The following is a 17,787-nucleotide window of genomic DNA, read 5'->3' on the forward strand; positions in this document are numbered from 1 at the left end:
CGTATTCCGCCGACACCATGAGCCTATTTTATGGCTCAGATAGTACAACGATTTTGTATATGAGGGTAGCTCGGACAGAGGATGCTTCTCGTTTTGAATAAGAATTATTTTTTGTTTTTTTTCTGCTTTCCTTCTATTGAGTTGAAATGAATAAATTTTATACCCTTAACTTCCGCGATTTTATTTCTCATCTCTAAGCGAGATTTCGATGCGGAAGAATTGCTTTTCGTGACGAGCTCTGCTGACAGATTCCATTGGAATTTCGTCACTGTTAAAGCTGCCTGATCTGACGGCGGACTGAGGTTCAATCTCCACGAAGGCGTTCTGAGTTATTCACACGCCTAATAACTTCCAAGGCCCCCTTGACAAACGTCGCTCAACGTCAACGATTGCTTAGTTCGCGTTTTACCCGAAACTGGACGAATTGGTTAACTGCTTTATTCGCAATATACCTTTATTGATTGGATAAAACGATTTTTTTTTTTTTTCAAACTTGGCGATTTTTAAATCAATACTTTTGGTAATTTTGTATTATGAAATGAATATTTGTAGATTATCATCTAATTCCTGGGTTACGGATGATTTTCGTACAGAAAGAAGTTTGAATGGCGATTTTTTTTATTTCAAATTATCTTCAGATTGTAAAAGATCTGGAAAATTCATTCGATCTCACTCCACGGTTATTGTTATTACAATTTTTAATTTTTTTTATTCAACCAACAATTTTTTACGAATTCAATTAATTTATGATAAAATTGTTATTTCAATGGTTAATTTAACATTGATATTTGTTGAAAAATCAAATATTGAAGTAACGATTCTACCAACGTGATACGAGAAAAAGTATCTCACATACTAGTGGATTAGTAGATAATACGGTATTCTGTATAAAACAATTAATTTAAAACGAGTAATCGAGTCCGAACTCTTGTTTACGAGTTTGATAGATTTTTGTCAATTACATTTAGGTATGAGAAAACATTGTAAAAATCCCGTGGTAAAATTAAAAAACAAAAAAAAAAATGATTTTTGACTCGACGAGCTCCTTAAAATCTGTGCAAAATTTTTTCTCTCTCAATCGAATTCAAAATATCCCATGTAACGTAGTATTTCAAATCTTTAGATAACGTTGAAGAATTGTTCCTTGTTTAATTATAGAAAATAAGAATACAGAGATAGGCATAATATGTAAATTTAATCAAGTGTTCTAGATTCAACGGTACAACAGCAGCTCAAGTGTGAAACGTTTATCGGACCGAAAAATCTACTGCACGAGTATATGTAACACGACACATATCCGTCTCGATCAGAGCGTGATAGGGATAATTAAATAATTAAATTGCAATTAAAGACGTGTCGAATATCTATCGAAGTGTAACGGGATTCGAAATTTCTTTTATAGCGTTCCAGATTATGAGGTGTTTGTAAAATAAATAATATTCTAATTTCCATGCTCGATTCTGTTTTCTCCATAAAAGTTTTTTTAGATTTGCCAGTAATTTTTGCAACTCGAGTACATCGTCGTGACGGCGTGACCTTCTGCTTTTTCAACATCCCTTAAACCCGCTGCAGCCGATATTCACTCGATCATGCGAACTTGATCTTTGAACTCTCTGGAACTTATGGCGAAACTTTGATGGACGAGGAAAATTGCGCGGTATAAATGTGACGTAGTATATGGGGTAAACGTATAATAGATTTGGGTATAGAAAAATCAGCGTGGCTTGTGTAATAAAAGTTGGTGAAAAAAAAAAAAAAAAAAAAGATCGCAGTTTCTCTCAAAACGGTAAAATAGCTCTAAGATATATGTTAGATTTTAAATTACTCCGAAAGATACGCTTTAATGTTAACTATTTTCAAATATCTGAATCGTCTACGGTACGTAAAAAATACCTTCTTTTTCTCCAAATGTCATCTGCTGGTCTTTGTCCAAGAAATTAGAGACTGCAGAGAGGAGGATAAAAATTTGACTATAAATTATGAGTACATTGGCAGAGAAAGAGAAAAAAAAAAAAAGGAATCAATGAAATCCAAGGATGAAATCTTAGAGTAGTGACGTAATAAAGTGTATAATAAATCTCTAAAAGCCGTATATAATTTACAACTCGGAACAAGTCGATTATTATACGATAATAAATCATCCGCATGATGACGTAGACTGTAAACTATACGTAGAATTGAATAATTCGTGTTTCGCTATTGTGTTCGAAGAATTAGGAGAACTGTTAAAAAAAAAAAAAGGAATGGAAAAACAATATCTTCAACAATATTGATTTGGTAAATCGCAGACGAAACAAGACTTCAAATATACTTACAAAATGCCTCGCAATATCTACTGCAATGCAACGTTTGTGGGTCGCTTTGAATGTGTGTTTGTGTGTACATTTCGAGCTTTGAGAGTTCGGGCGAATTGGAAGGGAAATAAAGAACAGAATAATATGTACATACCTGTGTACGTACCTGTCAAAACGCCTTTAGCAAACATTTCTGAACCTACTACACGTTTCAGCGAGTGAAAATTTGTATATATGTATATATATATATATATATATATATATATATATATATGCATGTGAACAGCGAAAGTAAATGACGTACAACGAATATGTGTAGCATGAAACGAGAACCAAGAAAGTGTACGTATCCTGTTACAATATATTTTTTTTTCGCAGTTTTTCGGGGTAACGTATAAAGAAAAGAAGCAGGAAAAAAAAAACACAAGTGAAAATATCTCGTTACTCAAAATATTTGAAATAATTGTGTTAAACACTAATGCCTAAAATGTTTAAAACCTTACATTTAAGCTTAAATTGAAGAGAAATTATAATTTATGTTATCTTGTTTATTTTTTTTTTTTTTGTTCTGTTTCAATCGTTTTCACGAGTTTAAAATTTCCCTGGAACGCAATTTGTTAGTACTTCAAAGGATAGAAACGGAGATGAATAGTGACGGGATGAAAAATAAAAATAAAAAAATAAATAACGAGAATTAATTAATGAAAAAGTTTTACATATCCGAAAGGTTCGTGAGTCCTTTTAAAGAATTACAACCAGCGAGTGAAATAAGATGTGTTATACACGGAAGAGAAATAGTGATGATAATAATAAGACTTTTTTACGCAAACCGCGGCTGGAAGCTCGTTTGTGCCTACTTATCCCGCCCCCGTTACAAGGGGAGCTTTCGTTGGTCGTTTGGACCGCGAATTAGTGGTTGAAAGTATAACGCGGGTGTGCCGAGAAGAGGAACTCGTATATACTTAACTATAACACGAGTACTTGATATCCACTTCGGTGATTCAGGGGTTGATTCTTTGTTTTGTTTATGTTTTTCAATTTTTACACAGCAACGCCGTGACAAGACGAGACGTAATAATTGAGAAAAAAGAGCATTTCGTGTTTTAAGTTGTTAAATGAAGCGAAATTCACCGATTCGTAAGAACGCAAGGAATTTTGAGCTTAAAACGATTAATCAGGCTGCGCCAAAAGAAAAAAAAAAAAAAGACGGCGTTGCGGAATCTTTTTTGAACCTCCGCAATTCGAATCCCCGCCAAATTACATTGGCGAGTTGACAACGGATGTCGTGTCTGGCAGAATATATATATCTACGATTTAACGGAAAAACGTTGCAACCTATCGATAATAAATTCGGCAATTAAAAGCTCCTATTTTTCTACGACTTGACGTGAAATTGAAATTATAGTAAAATCGAAATTGCTATCGTGATTTTGAAAAATTGCCGCGAGAATTGTCGGCACGAAATTTTTCCCCAACTTTTACTGTCCTTAAATTAAAAATTAATGAAAGAAAAGTCAAAATTAATATCAACAGGTTATAGATTTTCTGCTTAGAAACGATGTAAATAAAATATTCCTTGTATATCACGTGCAAAAATAAAGCACATTACAAGATATGTGATAGAGAACAAAAACGCTTTCGATGGAATAAAACGAAGGCCAAACCTGCGTGTGTATATATATATATATATATACGATAAAGCTGCGGTGAAAATAACGTTTAAAAGTGAATGTCCGAATTTTTTATCGATCCAGCTGTTTATTCTTCCTAGTATTTCAGTTTTGAAATTCGTTTACAAATTTGTTACTGCCTTTAAGTAATCGTTATCGCTTTATACCTGTACACACGTGCATCGGCTTACCGTATATTAGTAAAAACCGATTCCCAGTAATAAAAAAAAAAAAAAAAAAAAAAAAAAACGCAAAGATCTTTGCGCATACAGATTAGATCACGACGACGACGGCGAGATGCGTTGAAAGTTTCAATAAATCGTCCCCCTCGCATACATAATTATAATAACAATCCATTGGCGTTGAGCATACGGGAACTTGACTGACGGGTTGACCGCCGCTACTACCGCTGTTATGGTTGTCATTTGAAAGTGAGGTCTGGTTAGTGGTCAGTGGACGATCAGAGTCGTAAGAGGAGTCGCTCAGTGAGCAGCTGAAAGCTTTATAACCAGTTGCAGAAGTGCAAACAAGCAGCGACACTTGCTTGCCAGAAAGACATCTACGTCAAAAGTGTCGTCGAGCACGGGACGAGGAGTTGACAATTCTGGAATACAAAGTTTAATTATCATAACTATATACGCACAAGCGTATTCGAGAATCGAACCGTTATGCAAACAACGATGTGTCAAACGATCGATCGCAAGTGCCAAAAATCTACGCGAATAAGAAACACTTCAAGGTCCCGTTTGCTGTTCTTTGCAATTCTTTCTCTTTGGGTATGTGTTGACTTTTCTTTTCATTACTCTCGATGTGGTGTATTTTAATTTTTTCATATTTCGTTTTCATCTCGGAAGCATCGATTTTTGATCCAACGATCTTACGTGCGTATTTAACTTTCGCTTAAACAGATTTTTTCCGCACGTTTATGCAAAAGTTATTTGTAGATACACGTAAGAGCTCGTGTTAATCATCACCGTGTCAAATTGAACTTACGGTAAACGAATCCTTAATTAAGAGAGTCGCTAACTTTTAAATCTAATTTCGGAATATCAATTATATTTGTTTCCACAGGCTGATTATACCCGAATATATGCATTCTCGAATACGACTGCATCGTGGCCGAGTGTCGTTTAGAAAATATTGTGAACGATGATGATAATGCATTCGATGTACATATATATCTATAAAATCCCCTTCGGCAATGCTGTTATACAAATACTCGTTGTACCCGGTATGTATAGATATATCGATAACGATCATAATTGCTTCAACCATGATGGTAAACATTTTAGTGAATTTTTAATTCACAGACCCGTTTCTGTACAACAAACGAAAAGGAGAATTAAAAAAGATTGCAATTAGTGTCTGCGACCGTAAATTGAACAAAAGAAAAGCGAAAAAAAAAAAAATTTAGAGAAACTGTTTTGTCTGCGCTGAAAAGTTGAATTCGTCTGAATATTGGGGAAAAATGTGACTTCAAGTCTTATTCATAATCCTTTTCTTTATTTATTCACATTTTTTAACAGTTAAATCCAGTCATAGCGTTAGACGGAAATACGATAACCCTCTTCCGGTAAATCGTTATCTTAGCGTACAAGTACAAGGAAAAATGTACCGCAAATTATAACAGAACCTTTTACGGTCATTATTTCTCTGATAACTTCCGTCGAGGAGTTATTTTCATTATCGTTATTTGACGCGCCTTACGCAGGAAAAGTTGCATGAAATCTGTTTTCCGTCTATTTTCAAATAACTCATGCATCTCTCTAGCTATAACTACGGTGACAACATTATTCTACAAAAAAACTGTTAAATTAGCACGTCGCATCGATTCTGTATGCGTTGAAGTTGCAGGCTACAGAGACGCGTTATCTGATCGTAGATAAACGCGTACAATAACAAGGATTTCTAAATATCAGATAAAAGTGTACAAGGAAATCACCGCAATACCTCGAACACGTGTATAAAGCCGGAAATTTCATTTTTCCGAGATAAAAGCTTGTGAGATATAGAAATCAAGCAGCTGCATTAACCGCAAAAAATTACAGTCGATACGAAACAAAATTCAGCTTCGTTCTTTCCTATTTGCAGTTTTCCGCTTCAGCTGACATAGTTCTACACGATAAACGATTTTTATTTATGTATTTTTTTTTTTTTTTATTTTCTTCAAAGTTGATTGATTCGTTTTTATGTATTAATCACAATATCATGCGTATTGTAGAATAGAAACTGAGACGCCTTTGATGCTCATTCTCGGCAAGATCAGCTCGGCGCAACACGTATCGCAAGCGGGTTAATTAGGTATACAAGAGTCTCTCCAGTATAACGCAAGGACAACCAGTTCCCTCGGCGGGATTTGTATTTTTGTGACATTGTTTCTTGTTATTATCGCCGCTATCATTATACTCAATTATATACACGCGATACACGCGCATTGAGAAAACCACATGTATGTATGAAACACACATTTGTATATGTATATACCGCGAATTCTGTATCGGCGTGAACGACCCGAATAATACATATATAATAGAGCTGAATTGAAAATGACAAAGGCGGACAAAGATGCTGAGTTATTACGTTGAAATATTGCATCGGAAATTTAACGAGGTAAATAATACGACTTTATTTATGCGATGCAGGATGTATTTTACTGAAATACGCCTGCATTCCGGCAACACGGAATACATTTTAACCGATCGTCGTTTGTCTCGTCCATCACGATTGGCTGACTCTTCTCTAATCGCCCCAATCATGCACTGCGATAAAAATGACGATCGGTTTATATGTCATCTAAGTTGCCGAAATGCAGGCGGTTTTAGTTTGAATGTACTCTGAATTGCATAAATGCAGGCGGATTCAATCTGTGTTAAATACAAGCGTTAGTGAGAATTTTGTGTATCATATACATATGTATCCTCGTATTTCTTGGATTTGGAGAGAAAAAAAAAATGTAAAAAATTTGCGCTATCGAGTGAAAGGTTACGAAACATAATCATTGCTGGACACGATTTCTTCGAAGCTATTCGTCTCGTCATGAATACAATTGATCGGTAATATTATACCGCGATTTAATGACTTACACAGTTTCTTCGATCACTCAACTCGATTTAACTTCACGCTCCGTTCAATCTAAGGGTAATAAAACTTTAAAACTTCATGGAAGAGCCAAATCACAATTTTTGTAAAAAAATTCGAAATGATTCAACATCCGGAAACAGTCCAGAAAATGCGGTAACCACTCGTTAATTTTTCCCTCAGGCGGTGCAGCAGGTGCAGTCCATGCCCTCTAGAGATTTGACAGAAGTCGGTTCCTCCTCAAGGACCCGAATCTTGGATGTACCTCCTCAGCGGAATCGTGAGACCCGGGAAAAGGCGTCGAACAGTAGAGAAAGGAGCCGGAAAGAAAGTATCCCGGAAAGACGTCTAAGTAAGTGAGAAAAAATGGGTTTCCTTTGTCTTGATTGTGTGTGCGTGTGTGTAAAGAATTAGTGTACCTGTTATTGAATGTTCAGAATAAAGGACAACAACAGCCTGAGATTTGATCCTTGGTCTGTATAAAATTTGCAAATTATTGGCATAAATTCGTGAACCGATTGAATTTACAAAATGAGCTTAAAATTATGTGAATTTCCGTCAGACGCCGGCGACTTCCATTTTGCAGAGGATGACATAAATCAACATAACACTTCGAAGTCTTTCATGGTTCCTGTTCCGATGAAATCCTGCGTTGGTCAGACATTCTGCGAGGAAGTTGAGTCTTACCCTCAGGATATCGTGAGGAATATAATACGAAGAAATGAAAACTTGAAGATATTCGCCGGCGTCGATGACGTGAGTTTAACTGAATTATATCCAAATTACATCGTAGAAATAAGTCGAGAATTAAAATAATGAAAATAGCTCGGAAAATACTCCGTAAATTTTGGATCAGAATTAACTGTCGACGCACGTCTCTCGTCGCTGCTGAGAAATCCCAACGATTTGGAATCCTGGAATCCGTTGCATTTCCAACGCAGTTCTGCATATCATGCGGTTGTTTGCTCACTGAATATCGTTACATGGAACTTATTATACCTTTCTCTCTGTATTGCCAAAGCATTGCAAAATAATTATAACGATGATCGTGATGCGATGCGATAAAATTCCGAGGCCGATTTCAAACTCCAATACACGAATCGCTCGATACATGTTTATACGCGAGTTTAAATTATACATAACAGGTAAAATAATATCGATCTTAATCAAGTGCTCCTACTTTTTCTTCATTCATTTATTTTACATTGTATTTGTTCAAATGATCAACACCTCGTTCGATGTAACAAAATGATTTTAGCGTCAATTTTTATAGGATACAATTACTAAAGCGTGACAATTTTTTTTTCAGATCCAGATCGGTGAGAGGATAAATCCATCCGACGGTGCCGAAACGCTCTGCAATTCAGACGTGAGAATTACATTATCTATAAGCATTTAAATGAGAATAACAAGAATCCTTTGATTTGTACATTTCTCATAATATAAGATGGAAATAAGAACGTGGAAAGTGATTTTATCTTCTAAATCATAAACAGTCGAAGTTAAAAATTAAAAATTAACTTTTCAGGTAAGGGTCATATTTCCAAAAGAGGGGGAAACCGATAAAGGCGATCGGCTGTTCATACTCCAGGATGCCTCGATCGGTTTCAGGCAGGGCGTACAAATCGAGAGCTGCGGAAGGTGAGTATATGTATATAATACACCAATTCGCATAATAATAATAATAATAATAATAATAATAATATCCCATTCGTAAAATAAATCGAATATCTATCAATTTAGTCATTTTCAAACCAAATCGAATCAACTTTTTCATTCTCTTTCACCACACTTTGCAGAAGTGAAGCCGGCGGCGCTTGCAGGATTATCGACGAAGCGATCCCCGGATACAAGACGGAATGCGCGCAGAAATACGTTTACAGAGTAATGGCTGCGCTCTCGAAAGACATGACGGAGGAACAGGCACGCGTCAAAATGCCTTCAAGCTGCTGTTGTCAGGTGCAGTTCGTGGGTGCGCGAATCGGCGGGCGCGTCGGGATCGGCAAAGACCAAAGTCCAGCGATAAGCACACATCGCCAACACCAGCATCACAATTGAGTTCAAAACATTTATTCAACTGCGTTATTATCCCTAGTTTTTTTTTTTTTTTTTTTTTTTTTTTTTTCATTTTATTCTAATACGTTTGACTAATTTAAGTTATTCGTTACATTATAATTTATATGTTTACGAATTGAAGGGAGAGAAGAAAAAAAATAACAATATAAGTGAAAACTCACGTCATAATTACATTTTATCATCATACGTATAATCATAGCGTGACTTCTTATTATATTAGATTTTTAATTTTCATTTCATTTCCTTGTTTCTCTTCGTTGATTTTCTTCTTTTCTTTGAAAAAAAAAATAAAAATAAAAATAAAAATAAAAACCAAAATAATGTTTTCGCTGTCGTTCCTCGAACCAAAAATATCGGTTAAGATTTGAATCGATATATTTATTGAGATTGTTGACTATATTACATAATAATATCTACGTATTACGTAATATAATAAACGCTACGAAATCATATAGAATTTAGCGATGACGATGTTTCGAAGCCGTTACTCAATTCCCATTAAATTTTTAATGACGTAACACGTTCGACGCAGTTCTATTGTTGTATAACGTGACCGTGTAAGCTATATTACGCGCGAAAGCAGGCGCATTTTGAAGGAAAACTTCAAGGTTTGTCATTAGTGTAAGAATTTTCATTTTTTCATTTTATTCTCAGGCATGATCGATATGCATAATTATTATTAGTACATCACGATCTCCTAATTGTATGAAAACGCAGTTAGTATCAATAAATAAAAATCTTACATGTTACTCCGCAAGACTTGATGTGAAAATATTATAAATACAATAAAATAAAAATTTGAGAAAAGACACAATATTTTATAAACATCACAGTAGCGTTTAAAATAAGTATATTGTAATTTTATTTGTTTTAAATAATCAATCAAGTACTTAATAATTTAGTGATCTGTTTCGCACGTCGATTTTTTCGTTTAGATGGAATTAAAAGAAAACAAACAAAAAAAAAAAAAGAAGGAGAAGAAGAAGAAACAATGCCAGGCAAATCTTTGAAGAAAAATTACTCAATTATAATAATTATCATTATCCTTTCTTGTTTGTAAATTAGAAACGCGATTCATTAGATGGCCTCATAGACGGTATCATTATTTTGTCATATCTACTTGTTACCCTGATTATTTTGAATGAAATGTACATTTAAATAAACTTATTATAATGTTTATTCTTATACAACTTTAAGGTTGTAATTAATTATTAATTTCCTCGGCCGATATGCAATTGAAATAATTTGTCGAGGATGATTCGAGAGCTGAAAATCGATAAATGGCTCAAGATACCAGGATTCAAGTATAGAGTCACGACAAGAAATTTGCTAAACTATGGCGGAAAAAAAAACCGAAGCAAAATTTGTCCTCGTTTTAAAAAGTATAAAATTCGCTCGTCTCAATTATATTAATAAAAATTTTGACACACACTTTTTCAACGTATTGATAAAAAATTATCCACCAACGAGACTGGATACAACCTTTTTTTCAATCTGCAAACTCTTTTCCAAATTCTCGTCAAAATCAGAACAAATCGAACCTCGGAAACTGGATAACCTTAATCTGTATTAACTCGTCTAAATCCGTACACCGTGAAATTAATTCGCCTTAAACTTTGAGTGGCTAATTTCGAAAACGCGTTTCACCTTACGCCCCAAAGTTTACGCAACGCTGCCCACATTATTTTGGAAAATAATAACACGCAAGATCCTAAATAATCTTAGAGATGGACGTAAGACGGTTGATTCTTAGACAGAGGCAAAATCATTCGTATATATATTATGCGGTTATTAACAGAGAAAAAAAAAAAAAAAAAAACAAGCCAATTTGCAATTTACTCTGAAACTCCAGCGTGCGTTTCCGTTGGCGTATGCTTACAATAATAACGTACCCATGTAACGATGGAATTTTCCGTATGAATCGACTGTACATATATACAGAGTGCGGCACGCGGTGATCTGCAGAGGCAGGAAACAATACCGGTTATGTGTATTTTCCACGTGTCATCACGTCCATGGGATTACCATGGTGGTGAAGGAACTGGTGTATTATATTACAAGGGACAAGCGATAATTAATCACGTTTCGTTCTAGCGTTCGAGCACGCGGATGAAGATAAACGAACGTCATGACGAATGAATCAATTTGCTTTCCAGAAAAGGCATGAGAACACGGGATAAAACTTTCGTCACAATTATTTCTCGCCAAGTTCAGAAAGAAAAAGAAAATTTTCAGATCACGTGATTTGCGGATATAATAAATAGATTCGATGTTCGTGTAACGATTGTTCCGTTTTTATCATAAATATTACTGCGAGCGAGCAAACGATTCAGAACTGATTTCTGACAAATGCAGGTATTTTCATGAGAAATTGAGCGAAGAAGAAGAAAAACGTTAAACGTTGTAGCGAATGTAAAGTGAAGAATTTTTTCCTCTACTTGATCAAATATTAATAAAATTAAAAAACCGGTTATTAAATAATTAGAAATGTAACGGGATTGCCGTTTCATAATTATACGTTACACTGAATAAACAACGTCGATGAGGTATTTTTCGTAGAGAACGTAATTAGCTTGATAGCGTAATAAAATTCGACAAAAACCAATCGATACAGAAAGTTTTATTACTAAATTGATTTCTCGTTAAAAATAATCTACGTATGTACATATGTATACGCGAATGACGTAGACAATACGAACGATTCAATTAGAATTCATCAGAGTTTCAACGGAAAACTACCACTACTACTACTGACGCTGAAAACTATTCGGTTCATTAGCCGCTAATAACTGTTTCCGTTAAATGATCGTTAAATTGTACTGATCTATCAGCCAACTGATAACTAAACGATGATCGGTAATTGAGGGGCGTACAAAATATCGTTGAAGGATATCATAATGGTTAGGGGATGGAGAGCTCCTCCCTTTAATAATAATCGCGCAGAGCATCGGCATCGCTGCAGTTCACTGCAGCAGAATGCAATGGAGGCTGCACAGACACTGCAGACAGAGTATAAGTTCCGAGGGTACTATAACGATCGCCGACTACAAGTAAGTGTTGAGGGAAAAGCGTTTGCCGGATATTGCGCATAGTCGGTATAAATTATTATTGACAGGTTACAACGGACGGCTTAAATTATGACGACGTAAGTATATATCCTAAGTATAATACATAACGGCATCACCCTGCACACCTACAACCTTATGTAGTCACTACTATACATATATATGTACTGCGAAAAGTCACGATACCCTGCACAAATTGGCAACTCCATTATCGCCGGGGATAAGAAAGAAGAAAGAACGTTTCAAGTTTTTATATATAGTATATAATACGCCGTGAATTATTCTTCTTATTTTTATTGTTGTTATTATTGTTATCATTATACAGAAATAATTGATAAGAGAGTTCGTAAAGTTTTCTCATAAAGTGAAATAGAAATGTAATTTTCCCGATTAGAATAAAAAAAAAACCGTCAAATCGCCCCTTTGGAAACGCCTTACTTTGAAGGGTGGTTGCATCCCCTTAAAGTGTTCAATGGCGGATTAAAAGAAAATAAAAAAATACGTGTCTCTTAGCTTTTAGTCCACTATAACATATTACAAGAGAAAAAAAATCAAATCTGTGAGATCTACCTGGGATACTTTCCTTGATAGAGAAGAAGATAAAGAAGAAGAAGAAGAAGATCGACGTGTTAAATGACTCGCATTTACGCTAGAGCTTTTTGCTTCCCAGGTGCATCGGCTGCTGCAGCTCGCACCTTTGACAAGAGACTCGAAGTATACGGCGCTGCACATGCACCAGCTTATCTTCGCATCTTTATTACAGTGTGTTCCTACTTATCCTTGTCCTACAAAATGGGTCTGCACAGCTACCGAGTGCCCAAGCCGTAAAAGTATAGGACATAAACATATACGTATACACATACACGATGTGCACACGATATAAGTATCATCTTGAAACAGATGTTCTGCAGATATGTTTTGCACGTTTTGGACCTGCGAGAGAAGCCTCGCGTATTTCTTCTGAATGTTAATACCGCCACCTCGTGTGCGGCATGTATATTGTTTACGAACGTGTATAATGTACGTGAAAAAAAATTTAGATCCACCTCTTCTGTGTGGGTGTATGATTATTCCGATGGAATTTCAATCCGTACGATCACGCGAATACTTATCTACAAAGGAAGAAAATTATAAGAGGCAAAAGAAGAAAATTGGGAAATGATGTCAAGATCGCGGAAATAATAGATGCAAAAATTAGAATTTAGGAAATCGATTATCTGAACAGCTAATTTTTTCCTCAGCTACGGTATAACGAAAATGAGAATTCTGCAATCTGTATTATACTTGAATAATGAAAATATTTTTATTGCTAAACAAATATCTTCAGACTATTATATCAATACCGAATACCTATTAAAAAAATTTCAATTCTTCTGAGAAAAAAAATGTTTTTTTCCTTGGTAAAGAATACTGAAAAAAAAATCAAATAATCAGATCAATTTCTAGACAGAACGTTGCGTGCATGAGTTCGTTCAATATCGCGGCCCAAAAATAAAGTTAATAGTATAATGTGTAGGCTCATCTATTTCCACGTAATATATTGTATATTTTATCGCGAGGATAATCCGCCGCAGTACGACAACCAGCTGAGAGTAAGATATTATGTGATATAACGTGTGTATATGAAATTTGCGTCTCGGTCAAGGGTATAAATAAGCGATTATAATAAACTATTATAAACAAAATTTACTTTTAATTTCCCGCGATAAACTTGTATATAAGTACTAAACTGTAACCATGTAACAATTTAACAGACGGTGTTGAAAATCAATCGCGGATGTACCAACCTGCCAATAATATCTTTTGGCAGAAATCAAGCAGCGGCTAAAGCTTTCAACGACCGCGTTGCGACCCGGCCAATCGTCGACTTAATATATACCCACGTATACATATATATACGTATAGCTATGTAGCACCTGCCTGCTGCAGTTCGAACTGCAGCAATGCTGCTGCTGCAGCGAAATCGCGTTTCACGGATGAACGGAGTTGACGCCATTTAGCAATACCGCGTCTCAGAAACGCGGGACATGAAAAAGACTGCAGCAGGATATAAAACTTTGCATAACGCGAGCACGTTTTACCCGATTTTTCACGCACGTTTTCCGCACGTAAACTACACGTTCCTATAACGACAGAGTGAATCTGCAAATACGCATGCGCGGAGTACAGAAAACGCCAATTTTGAGTCCGAGGAGTGGAAAGTGGCCTTTTCTGCACTGCGCGCATGCGCTGTCGCAAACAAATCTGACATTACGCGACCCTAACCTCAATTTCATGCTTGGCGAAGCAATATTCGCGTCCTCGGCTCACCCAGGACTCATATTGCAAGCTAATTTCTTACACAATACACCTAATATTGTAAAACTTATATTATAAAATGAATTGAAAACCGTTGACGAAACATTATGTATAGAAGATGAAAAATGAGCCAACGAAACGATAAAAGTGATTGAAAATTTAAGGGTTCACATGTTTTTGGTGGCGACTTTTCATCCCTTCACCTGTAAAAGTATAGTGAAAAGGATAGTGGAAAAGGGGGTCGATGACGTAATACATCACCGAACTGCGGCTCGGCTCAACTTCCCGAAAAAATGTGCCTGTGTAAACAGCCGTCTCGTATACATATAGACATAGTGTAAAACTATAGGAGCACAAAGGGAATCGATCGGCTAAAAATAGCCGTCAAGTTTTATTACAGGCCTAAGACGAGAGCCGCAGGATCTGCGAAGGAGTAAAGACGTGTAGGCTGCAAAATCGACTGGACATCTTTTCCGCGGCGCCTTTCTCACTCACTATAAACGTGGCTTCAGGCGACTCTTTTATCGATAAACAAAACGCGATACCTTAAAATTAGTCCCGCAGGATATAACTTTGCACAAACGCAAAAGCCCGGGTTTCCGCCCCGGAATTCTCGCACCGTTATTTTGCCGCCTTTGCCTGTCCTGTTCGCACAGCCTCAAGCTACAGAGAACTATTTTTAGGTACGCCTTATGTTCAACAAATCAACACCCACATTTGAGGCGGAAGGCGAGAAAGAAACAGGAAGAAGGAAGTACAGGCAAAGTGAAAAGCTATACGATGCGAGGTGAACTGCAAAGTTGTTATAGAACTTTGTGTAACGCCGTGGTGAAATCATTTTTGCAGAGTGTTAAAAAAAGATTGAAACGCACTTTACACGAGTTGTAGAATACAGATTTCAAAATTAAAATTTTTTTTTCCCACTATCATTCGGTCGTAATATGTAAATTGAATGAATTTTCAAAGAAAATTATGCTAGAATTATTTCGAGAAAAAAAAACAAATAAATTGTATTTTTACTGAATACATTTTTGCTTCGAATAAAATTTTTTTTTCTGATACAGATTTGTATTCGAATAGATGCGTTTTCTGTGCTGGTGAATTGATACAGTATATATTTTTCGTGTAGAAACGAAAAGCGCTAATTTGATCTAAAAAAGTTGGATTATCAACAAGCTGAAAATAATCCCGCAATTCTTGTGATATGATTCTTTATAACGCGACAACAATTCTGTACGTTGAGTGCTTCGAATTGCACACTCTTAGAGCCTCATTGTCGTCTTAGCAAATTATCTCCGGCAAAAAAGTATCAAAAATTTGCTAATGTTAAACGTTTTCCAAAAAATCCTGTGAGTGTAAATGAAGATTTTGTAAATTGAGGGAGAAAAATTGATCATCGGCGTTGCAGAGGCACGGGATTTGGGCGAACTAGGCGAAGGCATAGGTTGAGAGCGAGTTGGGGAAACATCGTAAGTGGCTGCGGTATTTGGGCAGTCAGATCGATGGGAGGACCGGCGTCCCGGCGCCTAGCGGACGTCCAACTCACCCACAGCCTAGGTTCGCAACTTCGGCCGTAAAGCTTGCAGATAAACAGTTGTATACCTATAAGATAGAAATATAAAATCGAGATCTTGCACGGAAATGCGCCCCTTTGTTTGTATCCGCAAGAACAGCAGTTTCTTCCCGTAGCCAAACGTTGCTACGCCTGGATCGAATTTCGCCTATAATACCGACTGGATATAAGAACCGGTGAAAATGATGTCTAAGATCTTCGACGAATTTTTTCGAGAAATTGAAACATTTCGTATAATTTTGTAGAAAAAACTGTTTTCGTAAAAAGTAGTAAGTATGCACAGTTTCTCGTAAAACCTTTTAGATTTTTATGAAAATTTGTATTTTAGTAGTAAAAAATCTGTACGACACTGCAATTTTTGTAAAGAAAATTAACAATTCTTGTTTAATGTTTTTTACGAAATAATACGAAATGTTAGGATTTCTGTAGAAATTTGTAATAGTCGAAATTTTCACCAGAGACGACCGATCCTGTCGGTATTCTCAATTTATCCCAAAAAAATATAAATTGAGCATCACTGCCGTTGAACATATTTCTTGGGAAATAACATCTGAAATTTGTTATATTTCCAAGAATATATCTCGGAGAAAATCTCACTGATTACGTAATCGGCGGACTTTTGTAAGTCATTTTTATAGAATACCGTTTGGGACAAGTTTTTTTTTGTATATATATATATATACATCAATTCTTCGTCTATGAAAAAAATTCCAGGGTATAAAATCAGCCCTGAGTGCAGATACAAAGATTTCCAATAAGCATTAATATAGATTTTCTACATACAATGCTCGTGCTTTGTCAGTTTTTTCATTTTGCGATTTCTACGCGAATGGTTCTACTACTAGAACAAAAAAAAATTGTGCTACAATACATGATAGCTGTTTGAATCGTACAACCCCGTTAGTAGAGTTTTTTCAATTTTCATATCGAGATTTTTGTACCATCACATGACGAATATTTTAATCCGTAGTCAGTCGCATTTTTAAAATATGTGACGATTTTGATGTGTTTCGATGTGCAGATTATTTGATTTTTTCAAAGAATACTTCAACGATATCTCGAATAAGATAAGAAGTTACTTTTCGTTTACGTGAAGTTTACGTTATTTGAGCTGTTTTTTCGTTCGATAGGTTGAAAAAAAAGGTAATGAAAGAACGCACCCTGCACCGGGTGCACAGAAGTGCATCACGTTTTGACAACCATTAATACCTAAGTATTCACCCGAAATAGAATTACCTGACACATTGAATACTTTTATTTCGATTGACGAATGCCTATAAGGTTGGAGCTGAAAATACGGGCGCGTGTCGTGTGCCACACATGCGAAGGTCCGAGTATGTGAGGCCGAATACCAGCTCGAGTGAAATGTGTAGAAACAGCGTCTGAAGGCGGGCGGTATGAGGGGGGACAGGAGGTCAGAGAGTTGGGCAAAAGTTCGCCAGCGTAGAACTGCGACAACCTCATGTTCCCCTGATCGAGTGCTTTACTTGATGGAGACTTTGGCACTCTCTTCTAATTCCCGCCAAAAATTATGTTATTATTTTCACCCTCGCTTCCTGCCCATTCCTGCCGCTCCTAATAAGTATTTAATTATAACGGACGGTGATCGAGTAGCGTAAGGGCGCAAGTCGGCGGCTCGGCTTGCCGCCCCTCGTCATTAGTCGATCGAGGCGATCCCTGGTCGTGACCTTCGCGAAGCCATACACTCCTGGTGGTTTGTATTAAATAGCCGC

General features: G+C 36.1%; 1 protein-coding gene across 1 annotated transcript; it reads left to right on the forward strand.

Annotated features, from left to right (window-relative positions):
• Positions 1-4,378: 4,378 nt before the first annotated feature.
• On the forward strand, positions 4,379-9,128 carry LOC124413091. Its single transcript, XM_046893452.1, has 6 exons — positions 4,379-4,740; positions 7,226-7,394; positions 7,605-7,798; positions 8,352-8,411; positions 8,571-8,683; positions 8,842-9,128. Exons 1-6 carry the CDS (start codon positions 4,633-4,635, stop codon positions 9,098-9,100), a joined length of 903 nt encoding a protein of 300 aa, XP_046749408.1. The 5' UTR covers positions 4,379-4,632; the 3' UTR covers positions 9,101-9,128.
• The last annotated feature ends 8,659 nt before the right edge of the window (positions 9,129-17,787 follow it).

Source organism: Diprion similis, chromosome 12, assembly GCF_021155765.1.
Source record: "Diprion similis isolate iyDipSimi1 chromosome 12, iyDipSimi1.1, whole genome shotgun sequence".
Classification (NCBI taxonomy): Eukaryota; Metazoa; Arthropoda; class Insecta; order Hymenoptera; family Diprionidae; genus Diprion; species Diprion similis.

Coding starts and splice junctions, on each gene's coding strand:
- LOC124413091 (XM_046893452.1), top strand. CDS start 4,633: ATGCAAACAACGATGTGTCAAACGATCGATCGCAAGTGCCAAAAATCT. Junction 8,412..8,570: donor AAACGCTCTGCAATTCAGAC/GTGAGAATTACA, acceptor TTAACTTTTCAG/GTAAGGGTCATATTTCCAAA. Junction 8,684..8,841: donor CAAATCGAGAGCTGCGGAAG/GTGAGTATATGT, acceptor CACACTTTGCAG/AAGTGAAGCCGGCGGCGCTT.